The 20,855-nt window shown below is 41.9% G+C and overlaps 2 protein-coding genes across 4 annotated transcripts; both read right to left on the reverse strand.

Annotated features, from left to right (window-relative positions):
* Positions 1-2,650: 2,650 nt before the first annotated feature.
* Positions 2,651-6,722, reverse strand: thap1 (THAP domain containing, apoptosis associated protein 1). 2 transcript variants are annotated; one of them, XM_063890229.1, is made up of 3 exons: positions 6,485-6,722; positions 5,386-5,578; positions 2,651-4,089 (listed from the first exon to the last, which is right to left on the reverse strand). In XM_063890229.1, the coding sequence occupies exons 1-3, from the start codon at positions 6,553-6,555 to the stop codon at positions 3,688-3,690; spliced, it is 666 nt and encodes a 221-aa protein (XP_063746299.1). In that variant the 5' UTR covers positions 6,556-6,722; the 3' UTR covers positions 2,651-3,687. The 2 variants fall into 2 exon arrangements, with proteins under 2 accessions (XP_063746299.1, XP_063746300.1); XM_063890230.1 differs by having other exon boundaries at positions 6,579-6,680.
* A 49-nt stretch (positions 6,723-6,771) lies between these two features.
* ccdc82 (coiled-coil domain containing 82) lies at positions 6,772-20,332 on the reverse strand. Of its 2 annotated transcripts, XR_010166343.1 has the most exons (3): positions 19,490-20,332; positions 11,288-11,547; positions 6,772-7,999 (listed from the first exon to the last, which is right to left on the reverse strand). XR_010166343.1 is itself a non-coding variant. In XM_063890228.1 (2 exons), the coding sequence occupies exons 1-2, from the start codon at positions 20,027-20,029 to the stop codon at positions 11,359-11,361; spliced, it is 729 nt and encodes a 242-aa protein (XP_063746298.1). In that variant the 5' UTR covers positions 20,030-20,332; the 3' UTR covers positions 11,072-11,358. The 2 variants fall into 2 exon arrangements, 1 of the variants encoding a protein (XP_063746298.1); XM_063890228.1 differs by lacking the exon at positions 6,772-7,999 and having other exon boundaries at positions 11,072-11,547.
* Between the last annotated feature and the right edge of the window lie 523 nt (positions 20,333-20,855).

The raw sequence follows: 20,855 nt of genomic DNA on the forward strand, positions 1-20,855 counted from the left end.
TAATTTAACATAATCTACATGTTTTAAAATGTTTCCAGATTATGAATTCCTTTATTTGTTTATTTAAAGTTGATTGCTATTGATTTGAAAGTTCTAGCCCCATTGAGCACTGTTGAAAAGCAACAAATATAACATCTGATAAAAAGTGTATCATTGATACCTGAGCTGGCTAAATCATTTGTTGTGATGCTGTTTTTATAAAATACATAACAGAAAAATAGAAAATAAAGGATTCATTTTTAAAATGTCTTCCAATTCTGGAATGACCTTTAACACACACTCCTCACCAGTGAAGAAGACCATGTTGGTTTTTGATTTACTGCTCTGTACCACCCCCAGCTGGGCAAAAGTATCATTGCTGTTTGTCTCCTCCCTTTAATGATAGATCTTCATGTCTATTAATAAGTTTCATGTTCATGGACTAAATCAAAAAATATTATTAAAAAAAAATAGCTGATCTTCAACCCCTGCAGAACTAAAGGCAGTGTGTTTGAAGAGATCCTCTCATTTTAAGCGCTGTTCAGCTTTCATACGCTAAACTATGTCAAGTTTGAAGTAAAGGCTCAGTCACAAAGCACACATTAAGGTCAAAGCTCTTTCATTTTGATAGCTGTATGCTAAATATTTTTTGTTTGGTAATGATTTATTAAAAGAATATTTTCATTCTGGGATTCAAGTTGTGTTGTTTGATGGAAATATTCCCTTTTGTTGTAAATCTGTAATATGTTGTCATTTTGGCTAAACACTTTCAGGTTTAGCCTGTGAGGGAACTGCTGGGAGAAATACCTTCTGAATGAAAACAAAAATTAAATTAAAGGAAAATTGTGAATCCGTTGGGATGTTGGAGCTATGCAAACATACATATGAGCAACAGTCACAAAAAGCAATGTAAAAAATGAATGATCAGCAACAGTTCATGTTTCTTTATACATGTTTCTAGATCCCAGCTAATAACTCTGGTACCATTATTACTGATATCAATTTTAAATGGGTAACAGTCCCTCATCAACACACGCCATGGCAACAGACAGCCTCATCCTGTATTTGAAGTGGGGAACAGGAATGTAGATATAGGAAGCTGCAGGGAGGCTGGTTTCTACTTTTATGAGCTGATACAATGCTTTATTCTCAGATCAGGTCTGACATTGTTCCTGCATCACAGCAGCTCCAGGTACAACATCAACAATAGCAATAAACAAGTGGATCCTGGGTGTCCCTACTCTGAGGATGACTGGACTTTATATTTCTGGATAGTTTTTCTTTGTAGTGTAGGATGTTTAGCTTATACTAAAGCTGCTGTGGCGGTGTAACTCCCGGGGGTGACTTGGCTGACGCGCTTTATTGTGTTGATAGGATTCCGGTTGTGTTTTTGCTGTTTTAGAAGAAGATAGAAGATGGACCTTTATTGATCCCACTGAGAGGAAATTCAGTGTGTGTGTGTGTGTGTGTGCGCACACACACACACACACACACACACACACACACACACACACACACACACACACACACACACACACACACACACACACACACACACACACACACTCTGAGAGGATCCAGAGCGGAGAGGCAGCCAGTCTAGCCAGTGCCAGGGAACAGTTGGGGGTTCAGTGCCTTGCTCAAGGGCACTGTAGATCTGTCTTTCTTAAACCTTTTGTAATAAGCTTGACTCGAACAAAAGAAATAATTTTCACGCCAGTTTGACTGTTTACTTAAAGGTTTTTCACAGTACAAAAGAAAATGTATTTTTAGAGGTCAACAACTATTTAGCTCCATGGCTTTTTCTTTTTTGATTACCAGCCGCTGTACGCTATGACGTACTTAATTACCAGCCGTTGTACGCTATGACATACTTAATTACCAGCCGCTGTACGCTATGACGTATTTAATTACCAGCCGCTGTACGCTATGACGTACTTAATTACCAGACGCTGTTACGTACTTAATTACCAGCCGCTCTACACTATGACGTACTTGATTACCAGCTGCTGTACGCTATGAGATACTTAATTACCAGACGCTGTCACGTACTTAATTACCAGCCGCTCTACGCTATGACGTACTTGATTACCAGCCGCTGTAAGCTATGACGTACTTGATTACCAGCCGCTGTACGCTATGACGTACTTAATTACCAGCTGCTGCAGTCCTCTACTCGCAGCTGGTTTCAATAAATAATAGTAAAGAAGTACAATGTTCAGATATATCAAATTATAAATGTGTAACATATACAGGCACCTCCAGCTTTCTCTGGAGTGGCCCAGGAGGTGAACTGGCTAGTACCAGTCCACACTCCATATGTCTTGGTCCGATTGGGATGTGAACCGGCAGCCCTTCGGTCCAAAGTCCATCCCCTTACAGACTGAACCACTGCCGCCCCTAAATTCTTTTAACTTTTAATAAAAAGAAGTGAGGAAAAAATAAAACAAGAGCCCCCCCCCAGCAGACACATGCTTAAATGTTATTTTTTCCTGATCTTTGCATGAAGATCATAAGGACACCCTCTTGTGGACTTTAAACTCCAGATCAGATGCATAGTTTGGACTTCAGATGTCTTCCAGAGCGTCTCGTGGCTAGATTTCTCTTTCGAATCCTAAGACATGATACCCTCGTTATCTAAAAGACTTCTAATAAACAGACAGACACACCATGATTCTGTATTGTGTTTATGTGAGGGAAATCAAACACAGACAGAAGTCCATCTTATTATTTTTTTAAATTATTATTACTTATCATATTTTTTTTAGCGGCCAATTAAATCTTCAAAGTTTGCTTTCTTTCTGAGACTGAAATACAAATGTCACGTTGGTGTGAAAGTTCACAGCCGGTGGAAAGATGGATTCTCTTAAGATGAGGCACAATTAATTGATGTCCACTCCGTGTTGACTGTAGATTTACCATCGATGAGGCAGTACATTCTTTAGTGCGTTCTATAGTAAGAGAGAAAGGTGCTGCAAATTCTGTCGTTCCTCCTGCATCCAGCAGTCATGTGACGGGCAGTGACGTAGTTGGAAGACAGGAAGCACTACAGGCTGAATGACTCTGGGTAGACAGGGTGCAAGATGATGCTCTAACGCACAATTTCTCTCTCTTATCTTGAATTGCAAATAGTGACATTGTGAAAATGGCATCCCAAAATATAGATGCCTAGGATGTTGTGGACGAGGATACATTTGTGGAAAACAGATTGACTGACATAAATTCAAAATGACCCCTCTGGCGCTCCCTGATCGACAGGTTCATCTTGTTTATTAAATCCCTACAAATCCTGTGTCAGTTTTTGATTTCAGGGGGGTTCCATGTTGGACTATTCCTTGGAGAATCAAAGTTTATTCAAATTCTATTTTGCCCAGCAACCTCAATCTTCCAGCCAGACTCTGGAGAGTCAGAGTAACTGTTTAATAAGACAACCCTTGCAACGCACAGTAAACCCTAACTGTTGACCTCTTCATTTGAAATGAGATGACTTGTTTCCGTGCAGCCTCACATGAAGAACCCGTCAGTAGTCATTGTATCGACCAATTCCAAGTTTCCCGCATCCGGCATTCCTATTCCCAAACAAGAGAGCCCTTCGTGTCTGGACTCGGGGTCGCGCTGCCGGCTCAGCGGGGCTCCAACAGCCTCATGCTGCAGACTCAGTTCATCTGCCTCTCACTTGGACCACATCTCCTCTTCATCAGGTCATGGTTACTTGATGCCTTTGAGTGTGTGGTAGATGTGTTTGGGTAAAATCACGTATCCCTCTCCGAAGGTTGCAGGCGGCTGGCGGCCGGTCCTCGGCGTCTCACACGCTGCCTTCAGCATCTTTAACTGTCTCTCCTGTCGCCGGCACCTCTGCTGCGTCGTCTTCAGCTTCTTCCTCAGACTCCCCAGCTGCTCCTCCAGCTGGTCAATTCGCTTCTTCTGCCGAGCCGAGTCTTCTGCTGTGTAGTTGTGGTCACAGGAAACCGCCACTGTGTCACACCAGATCTCAGGCAGGCTTCTCCCAGGCTCCCCCTCCTCTTCCTCCTCCACTGCTGTGTCTGAGGTCAGAGGCAGGGAGAGAGGGAAGTGGATCTCCGAGGGGAAGGGATCCTCCAGAGACTCCGACTGTCATAAAACACACCAGAGTTCTGATTTAATTCAGAATTCAACACAATTCACAGAAAAACCTCCAAATATCAGCTGGGAGAAACCTTGAGGATTCGATGACATTAACACAAAACCTCACAGCCGCTGGAGAAACCATTAACCAATCAGATTTAAGTAGGTGGGACAATGGCTGTGCGTCTCCACCGCTAAGCTAAAGGTGGCTAGTGTTGGGCGTGATGACGTTTAGTCGTCTCATTTAGACACTTGTTAGCAACCTCCGTTTTAAACTCCACCAGTGGGGTATTTACTGAAGTATTTTATGTTGTAGAGCAAAACGGTAAAATAACAGACCTCATTTCAGACTTTGAGACGAGGGAACTGAAGCTCTACTCATTTCCGTGTTTTAAGACTCATTCCTGCACCACTCAGCCTGTGTGAGCAGCTGGGTCTGGTTTATTTGTTGATAAGACTGCTGTGCTGCTATACTGCTCTTTATTCATCTGTAGAGCACAACCCTGCAAATATCTCTGTAGAACAATATTGTTGTCTAATAAAAGGCTTCTGTGGGCTTTAATTATGAAACTGAAATAGGAATCTGGAGTTAAATTGTCATATATTTATACACATGTGTATATATTTTAATCCTTAATTCTTGGGACAGTTCAAACGGCATTTAGGTCCCTGTTTGTACCACACACACACAGATATTGATAATAGTTGACTTCGACTTGAAAGTAAATATTAACATGTATTTCATGCCTGTGACATATTAACAGTTATGGACGTTAGAACAATATTACTGTTGCTGGCATGATGAACACATACTGTCATAAGAGTTTCCACTATCTATTTTTGCTTTGAATCGTATGCAGTTATTAATGGCGCCTGTGAGCTGCATCCTATGGCACGCGCTTGCTCACAGTCCACTGGGCAAGCTAGTCTCCTGGGCGTGACCTAACGGTGACGTGGCGTTAAGAGATAAAATTAGTTTCGTCATCTCAGATAGCAATAGTTACACTATAGGCTAGTTGCCACCTCATTGAACCCGGAAACGTTGAGTACCCCAAGCTATTGTCCACATAGGCTATAATGCTAATGCTAACCAACACAACTTATGCTAACTAAAATGTAGTAGACCAGCTCGACTACATGCCCCTTTATAGTGTTAAATACTCAGACCATAATCACACTTAAATGCAGAAGAAACAGTTTATGAAGCTCTGATGCAACTGAACTAAACCGCCCTGTGTATAATCTTGAACTTGATGTGGATCAAACGTGTGTCTTCAGTGGGATCGCACTGCGCTTGTGTACCTTGATGCTGAGGTTGCAGGTGAAGAGCGACGGCACGGCGTTCTCGTTCAAAACTCGGTTGTTGCACTCCCTCTTGAAGCAGTCTTTGGTGAAGTGCTGTGAGCAAATGTTGCTGTACTTCGTCGGCTTGAAGTTGTTCCTCCTCATTGCTGCTACCCATTTACCACAAACATCTGGGCGAGCCAAAGGAAACCTGGCAAAATAAATTGAAATACTTTGTCCCACTCACAATTTGTTCCTTCTCTATTCATTTCAACATAAGCAAAGGGATATTTCTCTATTCAAAGTCTGATTAGAGATAATACATTTTTTGTCATTGAGCAAGCAAACTCTAGGTCAAAGCTACAGCCAGGGGTCAGAAATCCTTCCCTGTCCAAGTGGCCCTGTAGTCCTCTACTTCACATAAAACTTTCACAGTGCAATCATTTAGCATTTTAATCCCTCATCTAAAGGATTAAACCTTCAAATGACTGCAAACAAATAATCTGAAAAGTAAACTTCTACATAATATGTATTACTATTTAATTAAGTTGTTTTTAATATTATCTGGTTCATGTTCTCTCACATGTCCAAACCGGAAAGCTTCTCCATCTTTACCTGTACCAGCACAAGAGGCAATACACACAAGTTATTCAAACCCTAATCACAATTCATATAATAATCCTTGCTTAAGTAGTTAAATATGTTGGAGAATATCACAGAAAGTGTTTTTAAAGACATGTGATATGTCATGGTAAAATGTCGCATATGGAAATAGGTGAACCATAATTAAAGGTACATTTTAATATTATCACCACCGTAAACATGTAGTTTAACTTGCTGTAGAAGTGGAGGAGAGGGCAACAGCCGGGCAAATTTGTAGAAGCATAATGGGGCTTTGTGACATTTTAACGGTAAAATCTACCGAAACAAGGAAGCTCTTGCTTCAAATTCTTCCCCAATATGCTGTTAAAGACGGCTGACTGAGCTTCAATCAGGCAGAATGGTAAACGACTGCTGGTGAACTATCTCTTGGTCCTCCTCACAGGACACAGTGCGTTTCCGTCATGTGTGGCCAGGTAACACACAGTAACTCAGACACATCGTTTAATAAACTTACTTGTGAAAAGAAATGTCTTTGTCTTTATGGTAGCGGTTCTTACAGCCGTACGCTGAGCACGTCTGAACCATGGCTGCTGCCGGGCTACACTCACCGAGGCCCGGTATGAAACTCCACCAATGTCCGCTTGCTCCTCCAGCACCTCCGCACGGGCTTCACTGCCACTAACAAACATGGCGGCGGAGAAGGGGTCACGAAAAGTTTTGTCGGATCTGATTGGCCGAAGTCGATTCCACACCTTCCTGTACTGCCTCTCACTAGCCACCAGAGGGAGACAACGATTCGGCTTTAAAGGCTCTCACTTGATACATTGATTTATTTAAAGGTTGAAATACAGATTTTAACATGAAAATCAGAGGGAGATTTATCCGGAACTTAAACGCGATACTTAAACTGAAGAAGCTGTTATTGCATTATCTAATGTCTTGCTCTTTTAGCTACTTAGAATCAGAATCACAAACAGGTTTATTGCTAAGTAGGTTAAAACATACGAGGAATTTGTCAGGGTGTTTTTGTTGCATACATAAACATACATGAAAATAAAACAAAAATAAAAACACTGCCAATAAATGTACACCTCTTAAAATTAGGATATGCAAAAAAATATTGTTACATTGTGTGCACTAATGGGACGCATAGAGTCTATGATGTGGCGGAGGGTGTCAGTGGGGGTCCAGGGCCTTGTTGATGAGGCCTTGATGAAGCTGTCAGGTGGAGAGAGGTTTTGGTCCCAACGGAGTGCAGCCTTCTGCAAGAGGGGAGCGGGGTACAGTTTGTGTCCAGGGTGGGAAGGGACGGCCACAATCTTCCGGGCAGGTCGTAGACGGAGGGCAGACTGCAGCCGATCACCCTCTCTGCAGAGCGATGATACACTGCAGCCTGCCCTTGTCCTTGGTTTCTAAAAAAGCATTTTGCTAAATGTCTTTTATAGGTTCTCATTTTAACTAAGTTTTTTTTCCTGCTCTGTAGCACTTTGAGATTGCTGAAATGAAAAGTGCAATACCAATAAAATGTATTATTATTATTATTTGGCTATAGCTGCAGCGTACCAGATGGTGATGGAGGAGGTGAGGATGGACTCCATGATGGAGGTGAGGACGGACTCCCTGATGGAGGAGGTGGGGATGGACTCCCTGATGGAAGATTAGAAGCTCACCATCATCATCGTTGGCAGGTTGAATTTCTTCAGCTGCCTCAGGAAGAACATCCTCTGTTGGGCTTTTTTGGTGAGGGAGCTGAGTTTCTGCTCCCACTTGAGGTCCTGGCTGATGATGGTGCCCAGAGAGTGGAAGGACTCCACAGCAGTGACTGGGGAGTCACACAGAGTGATGGGGGGGCTGCTTACTTCCTGAAATCCACAACTATCTCCACTGTCTTGAGAGTATTGAGCTCCAGGTCGTGTTCCCTGCACCAGGTCCCCAGATGGTCCATCTCCCACCTGTAGGCTGACTTGCCCCCCCACCCCCAGAGATGAGTCCGATGGGGGTGGTATCATTATAAACAGGTGTGAATGATCTATAATAACAGATAGACATATGACAAATAATGTTTTAAAGGGGCCACCCACATATATTCTATACAGCAAACACTGTATTTCTCCTACTGTTATTACAAACTTCTTTTTTTTCTACAAGAGAAAAAAGGGAAAAGGCAATGCAGTTGGGAGAGAAAGTTCCAGAATATCTGATGATGTTTACAAAAAAATATTTTTGGTTTTTTCGTCTGATTCTTTTTTGATAGTTTTGTCCATCTTTTATTCAGATATTTTAACATTTTAATGGAAAATATCAAATTAATTGTAAAACGTTTTGGGGTCAGCCTGAACTCTTAGATCATCTCTCAGCCGGTTGTATGAGCTGTCTTTGCGATGAACATGTCATCACCTGTCAGTGACCAACATACCATAACCACTCACAGCATCAACTGAGGAGGATTCAAAGGTCATCGGCTATCAGTTAATTGGAGGTTGAAATCCAACGGCAGAGAGCTTCTATCAACAAGGACCGGACTACTGGCTTCCCCTCTCTGGTCCGAACAGCACTTGGGTCAACTGGGGTTAATTTCTTTCAAATGGGCTTTATAAACCTATGTGTTTTGACTTCTATATCATAGGTCATGCAATAACAAATTAAATATGAAATCAACAGTGTGACATGCAGTGGAAAGCCTTGAATAAGCCGGTAAGTTGTCTATTATATGCTGAAAAAAAGAAATGTGTGTTCAGTGGCCAGGTTTATCAGAGCCCAAACACATAAGACAACACTCAGTGTTTTTAGACAGTTTGGGTATTGACCTATGCCTGCAACAAAAGATTATTCTCATTTCTAATTTGTTAGTAAATTATTATTTCAATTAATTGACATTTCTAAAAAATATCAGAAAATACTGAAACTGTGAAGGACACATTCCCAAGGCCAAGGTGACTTCCAACATCTTCCTCTTTCCAACCAACAGTTTAAAAGCCAATAATATTTAGTTTACAACAAAACAGAAGAGAAAGAAATCAGCACATCTGACCATTACACAATCTGCAGTCAGACAGTAGCTGCTAACTCAAACGTCACTAACTCCAGGAGGAAGTGGACACAACTACCAACAAAAGCAAACACTACCTTTAAGGTGTCACAAGTAAAAGGCTTCTGTACAATAAACTGAGTTGAATTGTGTGTCTGAAATCATGTGGTCTACATCCTGTGCTGACAGAGGCATCACAAGATCTATATTTGAAAAAAACAAATCTGCTTCCATTTGAACAATAAAGTAATGAAAGAGGCGGACATGCTGAATATCTCGGAATACTACAGTACCCAGAAGCCTCATCTGCCACCCAGACCTGTGAAATCCTTTCAATCAAATTCAGAGAGCTGTGTCATGGCGGTCAAGAACTCAACAACAACTTCAAGCCTTCTTATTGGATGTCTCTGACAGCAATGCTCCCTGGGAATCGTAGTTGGCTTCTCTTCCATAGTTTTGGCATTTGACTTTTAACAAAAAAGCAACAGTTCATAAGCTCAGTGTCCTCAGTGTTCATCTCAGCCAGGTGAGTCACATCTGAGGGGTGCTGCCCCCCGGCAGGACCGTAGGGGCTCTGGAGCGTCTGGAGCCTCTGCAGCCCTTAGTGCTGCGACACTGATGCTGACCTGCTGCTGCTATTTACAGCAGGTCTGTCCTTTGGGCGAGAGAGTTCATTCTTGTGTTTGAGAAATTAATATTACAAGAAATGTGTCACCTTTTTGTTGTTCTCGTGGTTTTGAAACAGATATAAGGTTGTCAAAAATGTCACTAAATAATACAGGTTAAAACTTCCATTGTACATTCAAACTATGTCGAGCAGACTGCACTCACTACTGGTCTAGTTGGCAGCATTGTGAACCCGGAAATTAGAAAAGTTGCTCATTGATATGTTGCTCCTGGTTTAGTCAATTCATGATAATGATCGGTATCATCTGGTACTCCATTCTGGTCATTTGTCATATCAAATTATTTTATTTATATATCCCAAAACAAGTTGTTAATCCCAGACAGACTTCAGACACCTATGTTCCATTCCGTAGCTGTCACAATACAACAGCAGGTATTCTGTACGGCTGCTGATCATGTGAACTCTAGAAGGTGTTGGAGCAGCCATATGTATTCTCCCCATGTGGATAGGGTACAGTCTAGTTGCCAGCTCTAGAGTCCTATAGTAAATGTTAACTACCCAAAGCTTCATGATAGAAATGTTTAGTACGGACCTCAGCACATAGAAACTATGTGTAATTCTCTGTAATTTAATGTTGTGTTTTACATATTTTAAGTGTGTTGTTTTAATTATGTTTTGATACATTTTACTTCTGTAAAGTGTGTTTGAGTTTTTAGAAAAGCGCTCTATAAATAAAATGTATTATTATTATTATTATTATTATTATTATTATTAATAATAATAATAATAATAATAATAATAATAATTTGCACAGTTAGCATAAGTTACTTTAATTAGCATGAGTTAGCATTAAAGCTTATGTAAACAATAGTAAAAAAATTGCCTGGACAATTTTGGAGTGGTTTTGGGGGCAACACTACTCATTGCAGTCAAAATCAGCCCACAGAGAGCACAGATATGACCACTTTCTGGTTGAAACAGACTTTTTGGATCCTGAAAATGTCAGGAATGCAAAAACAGACACAGCATCCTCAATAACCCCCTAAATGGTCCAAAATGGCCAAGTCATTTTTAAACTATTGTCGACATAAGCTATAATGGTATGAAACGCTTACCAATACAACTAATGTTAATTGTGCAAATTGGCCAACATATTATGCAGGTTAGCATCCGGCAGTTTCTATGTGCTGGGGACCTTACTGAACATTTCTATCATGAAGCTTTGGGTAGTTAACATTTACTATAGGAATCCAGAGCTGGCAACTAGACTGTACCCTATCCACATGGGGAGAAAACATATGGCTGCTCCAACATTTCTAGAGTTCACATGATCAGCAGCCGTACAGAATACCTGCTGTTGTATCAAGGCAGTTACGGAATGGAACATAGGTGTCTGAAGTCTGTCTGGGATTAACAACTTGTTTTGGGATATATAAATAAAATAATTTGATATGACAAATGACCAGAATGGAGTACCAGATGATACCGATCATTATCATGAATTGACTAAACCAGGAGCAACATAACCAAGAGCCACTTTTCTCAGCATCGCTTGCTAAATCATCTGCACATCTTTTTGTTACATGTCACCAATGTCTGTTACTGTAGAAACAAGATAAACTTTAAAATTTGCAGGGAGAAAAAAACATATACAAACTGACGTTAATGAGTCACTTTCAGATGGTTTAGGTTTTTTGTTTTTCACAATCAAACCCCATTTCTTTTCTTCTTTCTACTTCTTCCCCTTGTGCTTCTCCTTCTCCTCTTCTTCTTCTTCGTCGTCTTTCTCTTCTTCTGTGGTTTTCTCCTCCTCTCTGCCTCCTTCTGCCGCCTGTTTGTTCTTGCCGTTATCTGTTACACCTTCTTCGTCACCACCAGCTTCATTTTCACCTTCTTTGGACTCTTCCCCATCGTCTGCACTCTGAAAATTCAAACACATTTCATCAAAATGATATGTAATGGGGTTATATGTCCAGGCAATTCACCAAGCTGTTTTCACAAAAATGGCAAAAAAAGGGCGATCATTTTGCCACCAGGAATGAATGTGAGATCACGGTGAGCAGAGGTGAAAGGCACACAACCTACGACTCACATCCACATGAAGAAGAAGTTAAAGCTTTAAAGGGTTCTCCAGACTTGGGACTTTTTCAGATTAAATATAGATGCCATGGTTTTCACAAAATGGCAGTTTATGTTTGTAACTAACCCAATTTGTGTTTTTTGATATCTGTCTTAAGCTTAATTTGTCTTATTTCCTGTTTTAATTACAGATGCTTCTATTTTGAAGGCGACGCTAAGGTATTGACAGTAAGTTGCTACTGAATGAAAAATTACGTTTTTATACTGTATAAACTTACTTTGTTTGTTTAAATAAGTTAGCTTTAGCTCCATGTGTGTAATGTGAAGGCTATGGTAATGTTAGGAGTAAGCTAACATATATTTGTTGTTTCGTGTCTCTGTACACAGCTCTTACGTTGGTTTGTGGATTTGCAATAAATCTAAAATCACAAGTCAAGAGTCAGACCATCAGTAGGAGGGATATGCTACAATGTTTATTTGTTACACATTTCAGAATGGGTGTGTATGGTAAGGAATGCTCAGAGCTAGAGTGCATAAAAAAAGATAAACCTTTATAACATCACAGCTAGAGTGGAGGAGCGTTCAAATCTTTCAAAAATAAATATTTTAAACCTGCTGTCAATCCCATAATAATACAAATGTTTACCTTTCATAGGTCATTTGTTAATTTGATAAAGTAGGACGTTTTGTGGCTGTCTCATATATGTATTTATGGTATTAAACATATACTAACAAATCTAGCCTCAAGTGACAAAACCAACCCAGGACAAAACTCCACCGGCCTTTCACATATACAGTGCCTTGCAAAAGTATTCACCCCCCTTGGCTTTTCATCTATTTTGTTACATTTCAACCTGTAATTTAAATGTTTTTTTATCTGAATTGTATGTGATGGATCTGCACAAAATAGTCTAAGTTGGTGAAGTGAAATGAGAAAAATATATATGTGTTGTCATTAAGGCAAAATGTTTAAGGGACTTTTAATTTGACAAGCTGTAGATCGGTTCCGGGTTTTGGGGTTAGATCGGCCATTTCCTGTAGAGTAGAAAGTAAACAATCCGAATGTATGCACGTGAAATCCATCTTCTGTTAGCACTAGAGGCAACAGCATAAGTACAAATTCATTGTTAGGTTAATAAGTTAATGTTAAAATACTGTTTAAAAAGGAAAGACTACACTTAGTTATAACTTTTACTTACATATATTTACAGGTATATTTCATTACAAGATTTATGCTAAAACAGTCAAACTTTATTCTGTTGTTACAGTTTTCACGCTGTCATGTAAGATGATGTTGGAAGCCACAGTAAACAGCAAGAAAAATGCTCACTACGACTCGGCGTCTTTTCGCATCAGAGTTAGCTGGTTGTATAGCTACAGTTGCTACACTGCAGTGAGGACAACACAATATATATATATATATATATATATATATATAGTAAACAATTTTTTTTTAAATAAAAAACTGAACATTAGCATGTGCATATGTATTCACCCCCTTTGCTATGAAGCCCCTAAAAAGTTCTGGTGCAACCAATTACCTTCAGAAGTCACATAATTAGTGAAATGAAGTCCACCTGTGTGCAATCTAAGTGTCACATGATCTGTCAGTATAAACACACCTTTTCTGAAAGGCCCTACAGGCTGCAACACCACTACGCAAGAGGCATCACACCATGAAGACCAAGGAGCTCTCCAAACAAGTCAGGGACAAAGTTATTGAGGAATACAAGGCAGGGTTGGGTTTAAAAAAAATATCCACATCTTTGATGATCCCCCGGAGCACCATCAAATCCATAATCTTCAAATGGAAAGAACATGGGACCACAAAAAACCTGCCAAGACAGGGCCGCCCACCAAAACTCACAGACCGGCCAAGGAGGGCATTAATCAGAGAGGCAACAGAGAGACCAAAGGTAACCCTGAAGGAGCTGCAGAGTTCCACAGCAGAGACTGGAGTGTCTGTGCATAGGACCACAATAAGCCATACACTCCATAGAACTGGGCTTTATGGAAGAGTGGCCAGAAAAAAACATTACTTAGTGTTAAAAATAAGAAGGCACGTTTTGAGTTTGCCAAAAGGCATGCGGCCGACATGTGTATGTGGAAGGTGCTCTGGTCAGATGAGACTCAAATTGAGCTTTTCGGCCACCAAGGGAAACGCTATGTCTGGCAGAACCCAACACATCCAAGAACACCATCCCCACAGTGAAACGTGGTGGTGGCAGCATCATGCTGTGGGATGTTTTTCAGCAGCAGGGACTGGGAAACTGGTCCGAGTCGAGGGAAAGATGGATGGTGCTAAATACAGGGATATTCTAGAGCAAAACCTGTTTCAGTCTGCCTGTGACTTGAGACTGGGACGGAGGTTCACCTTCCAGCAGGACAATGACCAGAAGCATACTGCTAAAGCAACACTCGATTGGTTTAACCGGGAGAATTCAAATATGTTGCAATGGCCAAGTCAAAGCCCAGACCTCAATCCAATTGAGAATCTCTGGTTTGACTTGAAGACTGCTGTTCACAAACGGAAACCATCCAAACATCAAGGAGCTGGAGAAGTTTTGCCATGAGGAATGGGCAAAAATCCCAGTGGCAAGATGTGGCAAGCTCATAGAGACTTATCAAAAGCGACCTCCAGCTGGAATTGGGGCAAAAGGTGGCTCTACAAAGTACTGACATTAGGTGATGAATAGTTCTGCACGCTGAGGTTTTCTGTTATTTTGCTTCACAATAAATAAATAAAAAACACATCTTCAAAGTTGTAGGCATGTTCTGTAAATGAAATGATGCAAACCCTCAAGCAATCCATTTTACTTCCAGGTTGTGAGGCAACAAAACATGAAAAATGCCAAGGGGGGTGAATACTTTTGCAAGCCACTGTACCTCCACTAAGGCGGTTCCAGGGCCGGTTCTGAACCAGTATCCAACCATCGTGGGATACTATTAACCGGCTCACTCTGGAAGCTTAGGTAGGAGAAGTCAGTGGACCTTTTCCTACACCCTTCCTATGGAATAACTTCTCTATGGACATTTCACTTTCCCCCACCCACTCCCCCGAACGTTTGTATATAAAAACTGTATCTTGACAGGGACCTCAGCGAAAAGCTTGTTTAAAAAAAAAGTACCTGACTCCTTGAGGGAAGCTCAGTATGAACCATTTAGTTTTTTAAGTAAAAGCAACTACTCTCATTGTAGTTCAAATACTTTTTTTAAAAAAAGCAATGAATTAGTAAAAGTGTAATTAGTGGCGTCTTTAAGTAAAAAAAAAAATTGAATCATTTAAATAGCTTACAAAAAATCTGTAAAATGCTACTTGATGCAACAATATGATCCTGAAATGTCACATATATAAATATAGTTATAAACACAAACATATTACTTTTACTTTAAGTTCATTTTACTTTGGCACTTATACTGAAGTACGTTTTAGAATGCAGTACTTTTACTTAAAGTATTTTGATGAACTGAACTGTCAGAGAATGTGTATTGCGACATGCATTAGTTAATAGATGCTTTGCGACAGTTGGGGTCGTACAGGAGGCGGGGGCGTGAGTACGTGAGTCTATGTTATGACCGGGACATGTGTAAAGAGTGCACCGTGTTAATAAAAGCAACAACAACAACAACAACAACGAACTCTCATTATTTAATAATAAACTAATACGTTTATTACATGGTGTCAGAAGTGGTCGAGAATGGCAAGTTTCAAACACCGGAGAGTTTTTGTTTTGAGAAGCCGGCGGAATGGCCTGACTGGAAAAAACTATTTTCCCGCTACAGGACGGCTACTAAACTGGACAGGGAGGACGGCCCGGTTCAAGTGAGCACGCTGGTGTATGCACTCGGGAAGGAAGTGGAGAACATAATGAGCTCTTTCACCTTTGAAGAGGGGGAAAGCGAAGAGCAGTTTGATGTAGTTATGAAGAAGTTTGATGCCTATTTTATCCGAGACGTAACGTTATCCACGAACGTGCCTGTTTCAACCAGAGAGTGCAGCATGTGGGCGAGCGTGCAGAGACATTTATCTGCGCTCTGTAAGAACTTTCTGAATACTGTGACTTCGGTGCAAAATGAGAGGAACACATCAGAGACAGGGTCGTGGTAGGCATTTCGGACAAAGAAATGTCACAGAAGCTACAGCTCATCCCGAAACTCACTCTGAAGATGATGGTACAAGAGGTGCGGCAGTCCAAGGAGTTAAAAGCACAGGTTTACCAGCAGGGAGAACACGGCGGCGCGCAGATTAAAGAGTGGAGGTCAAATATAAACACAAAGACAGTGACCGCAGAAAATGCGGATGGTGCGGCAAGACACCACACACTCAGCATGATAAGTGCCCAGCAAGACAGTCTGCAACAAATGTGGAAAAAAGGGTCACTGGGAAAGAGCATGCAGAAGTAAGCTGGTGAGTGAAGTGACCGAGGATGATGATCATAATAACAATTATTATCTTGGCCTAGTTAACAGCACATTCGATGATGATGATGATGAGTGGACAGTCACACTGGATATTGAAAACAAACCTGTAAAGTTTAAAATCGACTCGCTGACTGCAGTGTTATGAGTGAGACTGTGTATGAAACACTTGAGCCAAAGAGAGTCCTACACAAGGCAAAGAAAGTACTGAGTGGTCCGGGGGGTGGGTTGCACTGTTTTGGGCAGTTCATCAAACAAAGGGTATACAAGGGCATAACATACATGTTTAGACTCTATGTTATTCGTGGTGATACCGTGAATAACCTGCTCAGCCCGCCAACATCTTTAGCAATGGGGCTAATAACGCGAGTGTATGAAATCAGTACCAGCGAACAGGAGTTTGGCCTACTAAAAACACAGCCTGTGAAAATCGCACTGCAAGACAATGTTCAGCCCTATGCAGTAGCCACAGCGCGCCAAGTTCCCATACCCCTGTTAAATGCGGTGAAGGGGGAGCTGGACCGAATGGAGGCCAACGACATCATTGAGTCTGTGACAGAACCAACTGAATGGTGTGCACCGATGGTGCCGGTCCCGAAAAAGAATGGAAAGGCACGCATCTGTGTCAACTTAAAGAGACTAAATAAAGCTGTCAAAAGAGAGAGGTTCCTACATCTGAAGAGATGATAGCCCAGTTGAGTGGGTCCACAGTTTTCTCATCTCTAGACGCAGCTTCAGGATTCTGTCAAATCCCTCTGGACAAGGATAGCCAGAGGCTAACTACATTCATCACAGCTTATGGAAGGTACTGCTTCAAATGTCTCCCATTCGGGATCACCAGCGCCCCAGAAATTTTTCAAAGGAAAATGGTAGAGACTCTTGAAGGGCTGCAGCGAGCATCATTGTCTTTGGAAGGGACACGAGTGAACACAATGAGCGCCTGCAGAAAGTAATGGAGCGTCTAGAGTCAGCAGGCCTGAAGTTGAACACAGAGAAATGCATGCTGAGAAAGACTGAGTTACATTTCTTGGGCCAAGTGATCAACAAAGATGAGGTACGACCGGATCCGGAGAAAGTGTCAGCGATCAATAAGCTCTCACTGCCTGGAAATATCCAAGAGCTAAGGAGAGCCCTTGGCATGATAAACTACTTGGGGAAATATATTCCTGACCTCGCCACAGTGGGTCAACCACTGTATGAACTGCTAAGATCCACATCTGTCTGGATTTGGGGTCTGATGCAGCGTCACAAATCACACACAAAGTGGAAAACTGCATGTACTGTCGGGAGCATAGGAGAGCACAGAACAGAGAACCTCTCCTGTCAACACCCCTCCCAGACAGGCCATGGAGAAAAATAGGCATAGATCTCTGTGAAGATGAAAAGGAGAATTTTCTTGTCATGGCAGACTACTACTCCATGCCAACCACTGCAAGTGCTCAGGTGACCTTAAAGCTGAAAGCTACTTTTGCCCGGTACGGAATACCGGAAGAGATTGTCAGTGACAACGGGCCACAGTTCAGCAGTGATGCTTTCAAATGCTTTGCCCGTGAGATGGACTTTAAGCATGTGAACTTTAGCCCCCACAACCCACAGGGCAATGGACATGCTGAACGTGCAGTGCAAACAGCCAAAAGAATGCTGAGACAAAAAGATCCACTATTGGCTCTTATGGTCTACAGATCCTCACCGCACAGTAGCACTGGTGTCAGTCCGGCGGAACTATTAATTGGCAGGAAAATCCAAACAAATGTACCTACTCTGACTAAAGTCCTGCAACCAAAATGGCCGAACCGACAGCACGTCAGAACTAAGAATGCTTTTGAGAAGAGTAAGCAAGCTTTCCACTACAACAAGCAACATTGTTTTAGGCACATAAGACCATACCTGCCAATGAAGACTGCAAAGCTCTTCTTGCATGCAATGCTCTTCCCTCACTTTTCTCACTGCTGAACTAGCTGGTCGCAAGCCAATAAAACAACTTTGCAACCAATTGAATCTCTCTATAAGCAAGCACTAAAAACACTGGACCGTAAGGCAAATAGCTATCACCATTGTCTTCTAGGGAAAAAGCATCACTTGTTTAACTTTGAAAACTTTATACAATTCTCTGATGCCTGTCACCTTTAAGGTACTTCATGGGCTTGCTCCACCCCCAGTGCACCAATTCATAAAACAGAAAGATAATGTCAATAGAGTAACCAGATCAACCGCCAGAGGGGACTGTGTAGTGCAGTACAGACAAAGCAAGTTTGGACACACAGCCTTCTCAATTAGAGCCACCAATTATTGGAATGGTCTGCCCAATGAATTAAGGGAGTGTAACAGCCTTACAACTTTCAAAAGCAAACTCAAATTTTGGATTAGGGAATATCATATCTGTAACCACATACCAAATGCTTAAAGCCATGTAATGTTATTCTTCTCATTCCCTCCTTTCTTTATTCATACTGTAACCTACTGTATGCTGTCATTTTTATGTGGAGGGTGTAGTGAGAGGCGTGCATTGTCTGTGTCTGTTTGAGGGTGTGTTTATGTCTTTTTAATTATGGTTTTATTTGTTATCAGTTTATGTATTTTTATATCTTAGGGTGCCTTTTAAGATCTGGCTAGGGACAACAAATGGAAGTTAGCATAGCAGCTAACTCTGGCTTATTTACAGCAATTTGTCTGTTAGTCAATGAGCACTGTCCCTACCAACTAAATAAATAAATGGTGTGAGACCGCTCTCACGACTGCAGCCAGGAGGCCCTGTTCTCAGTAGGCTAGACAATCAGAAGACTTGGTCCACACCTGCGGAAGTGGCTGGGGAGAGTACAACTGAGAGATCATATGTCATTGTTACAGAGCAAGGAGCCCTGTACAGGCGAAACCGTCGCCATCTCCAAGCACTGCCTGATATGAGGTCCCCAGTTGAACACTCTACAGAACCAAATGCATCAGATACTCAGGTGAGCTCTGGATGTAGCTCTCCTGGTCCAAGGGTGACCCCTAGTGGACTGTCTCAAACCAGGTATGGTAGAGTTGTTAAACCTGTTCAGAGACTGGATCTGTAAAGGACATTATGTTTACGTTGTTCATGAGGAAGTCTTATGTTGTATTGAAATACAAAGTTTAATGTTAATAAGGCTAAATGGCTGGTCACTGATGTTTCTGGGACTATAACGGGAAGTTAACGTTACTTGCATTGCAGAATGTATGTTGTATGCATTAATAAGGATGCGGTTTAAAAGTAACTAAAAGGGGGGAGATGTCAGAGAATGTGTATTGCGACATGCATTAGTTAACAGATGCTTTGCCTTAACCAGTTTTACTCAGATAGCAGTCAGACCCAGGGTGAGAAGTGGGTCCAGGAGATATCTTACCTGCGAGAGACGGATCCTCCTCCGGCTCGGGACCCGGGCCTTCATCCTCCGCGACAGCGCCAGCAGCTTGTTGTGTCTCTGCCTCCTTTTCAGCTTCTCCGCCTCCTCTCTCTGCTTCTCCTCCGCACAGTCCGAGTCGGACTCGTCCTGTTGCTGCAGCCGGATCCGCTTCCTGGGCTGCGACATCCTCTTCGGCAGGCTCGTGTCCCCCTCCTCATCATTAGTTGTGTCCTCCTCTCCGGGGCTGGAGGACGAGGAGCTGTTGTCCCCTCCCAGAAAGGAGCGCTTTCTGCGGGTGACGGAGCGGCTGTCATCGCTGGAAGTCGCCCCCGAGCCACTTCGGCCCCGGTCCTCCTGCTCGCTGTCCTCTTCCGGGGAGCTCTGAAAGTCAGACGCGGATCCGGAGGACGAGGATGTGAAGGAGCCTTCGTCACTGTCGTCTAGGATGGCGGCGGGCAGGCCGATCTGCTTCTTCTTCGATGCGTCCACCTTGGTTTTCCGCATGGAAGCGAACATTTTGCGCTTGTACAAACTCTCCATGTCTGCGCGTTAGTGGGGATCAGGGACATTAAACAGAAACAGCGCGGACAGGGAGCAGCTAGCGGGACAGCTAGGTAACGCGTCACAACCACGAAGGCATGTTATTGCTGCGAAGAACACAACATGGCGCTGAGCTCACCTCCATGAAGAGTTCTGTTTACAACACTCACGGACACGTTCTGCTTGTATGTGTTCCAATGTGAATTTTGAGCTAAATACGGGGTATTTCGTAGAAGTAGACTAGCTAGCTGTGTTATTGTTTTTGCTCATGCGTCTTCTTCGCTGTGAGGAATTACAGCACAGACAGATAGCCCGCCCCCTGCGGCTTGGCGTTGACACGGCCCTTTCTTCTTTGGCTTTGGCAGAATAGAGGACTTTTATTTACACGGTGGAAGAAGTATTCAAGTGCTTTAGTTGAGAAAAAGTATAAATACATTATTGTCCAAATACTTCACTACAAGTAAAAGTCCTGCATTCAAAATCTTAGTTAAGGAAAATTACAAAAGTATCAGAAAAGTGCAGTGGTATAAAGTATCTACAGTACATTTTGAGAGACTTGTATTTATTTGAGTATTTCCATTTTTTGCTACCTTTTTCTTCTAGTCCACTACTATGAAACAGAGGTAAATATTGTACTTTTACTCCACCACATGTATGTAATATTTTAGTTACTTTGCAAATTTGGATTAATGATGTGAAATATAAACATTTATGTGGATCAATTGTAAACTTGGTATTAAAGAATATATTGTCATGTCCAAGTTTAAAAAGGCTGCATTAAACATCTTCTGACGCATGATGATCATGTTGTTCTTTAAGTGGACCT

The sequence above is a fragment of the Eleginops maclovinus genome, chromosome 8, assembly GCF_036324505.1.
Source record: "Eleginops maclovinus isolate JMC-PN-2008 ecotype Puerto Natales chromosome 8, JC_Emac_rtc_rv5, whole genome shotgun sequence".
Lineage (NCBI taxonomy): Eukaryota > Metazoa > Chordata > Actinopteri > Perciformes > Eleginopidae > Eleginops > Eleginops maclovinus.

Coding starts and splice junctions, on each gene's coding strand:
- ccdc82 (XM_063890228.1), bottom strand. CDS start 20,029: ATGGAGAGTTTGTACAAGCGCAAAATGTTCGCTTCCATGCGGAAAACC. Junction 11,548..19,489: donor GGAGGATCCGTCTCTCGCAG/GTAAGATATCTC, acceptor TTGAATTTTCAG/AGTGCAGACGATGGGGAAGA.
- thap1 (XM_063890229.1), bottom strand. CDS start 6,555: ATGGTTCAGACGTGCTCAGCGTACGGCTGTAAGAACCGCTACCATAAA. Junction 5,579..6,484: donor AAAGACATTTCTTTTCACAA/GTAAGTTTATTA, acceptor TTATTTTGCCAG/GTTTCCTTTGGCTCGCCCAG. Junction 4,090..5,385: donor CCTGCAACCTCAGCATCAAG/GTACACAAGCGC, acceptor GTTTTATGACAG/TCGGAGTCTCTGGAGGATCC.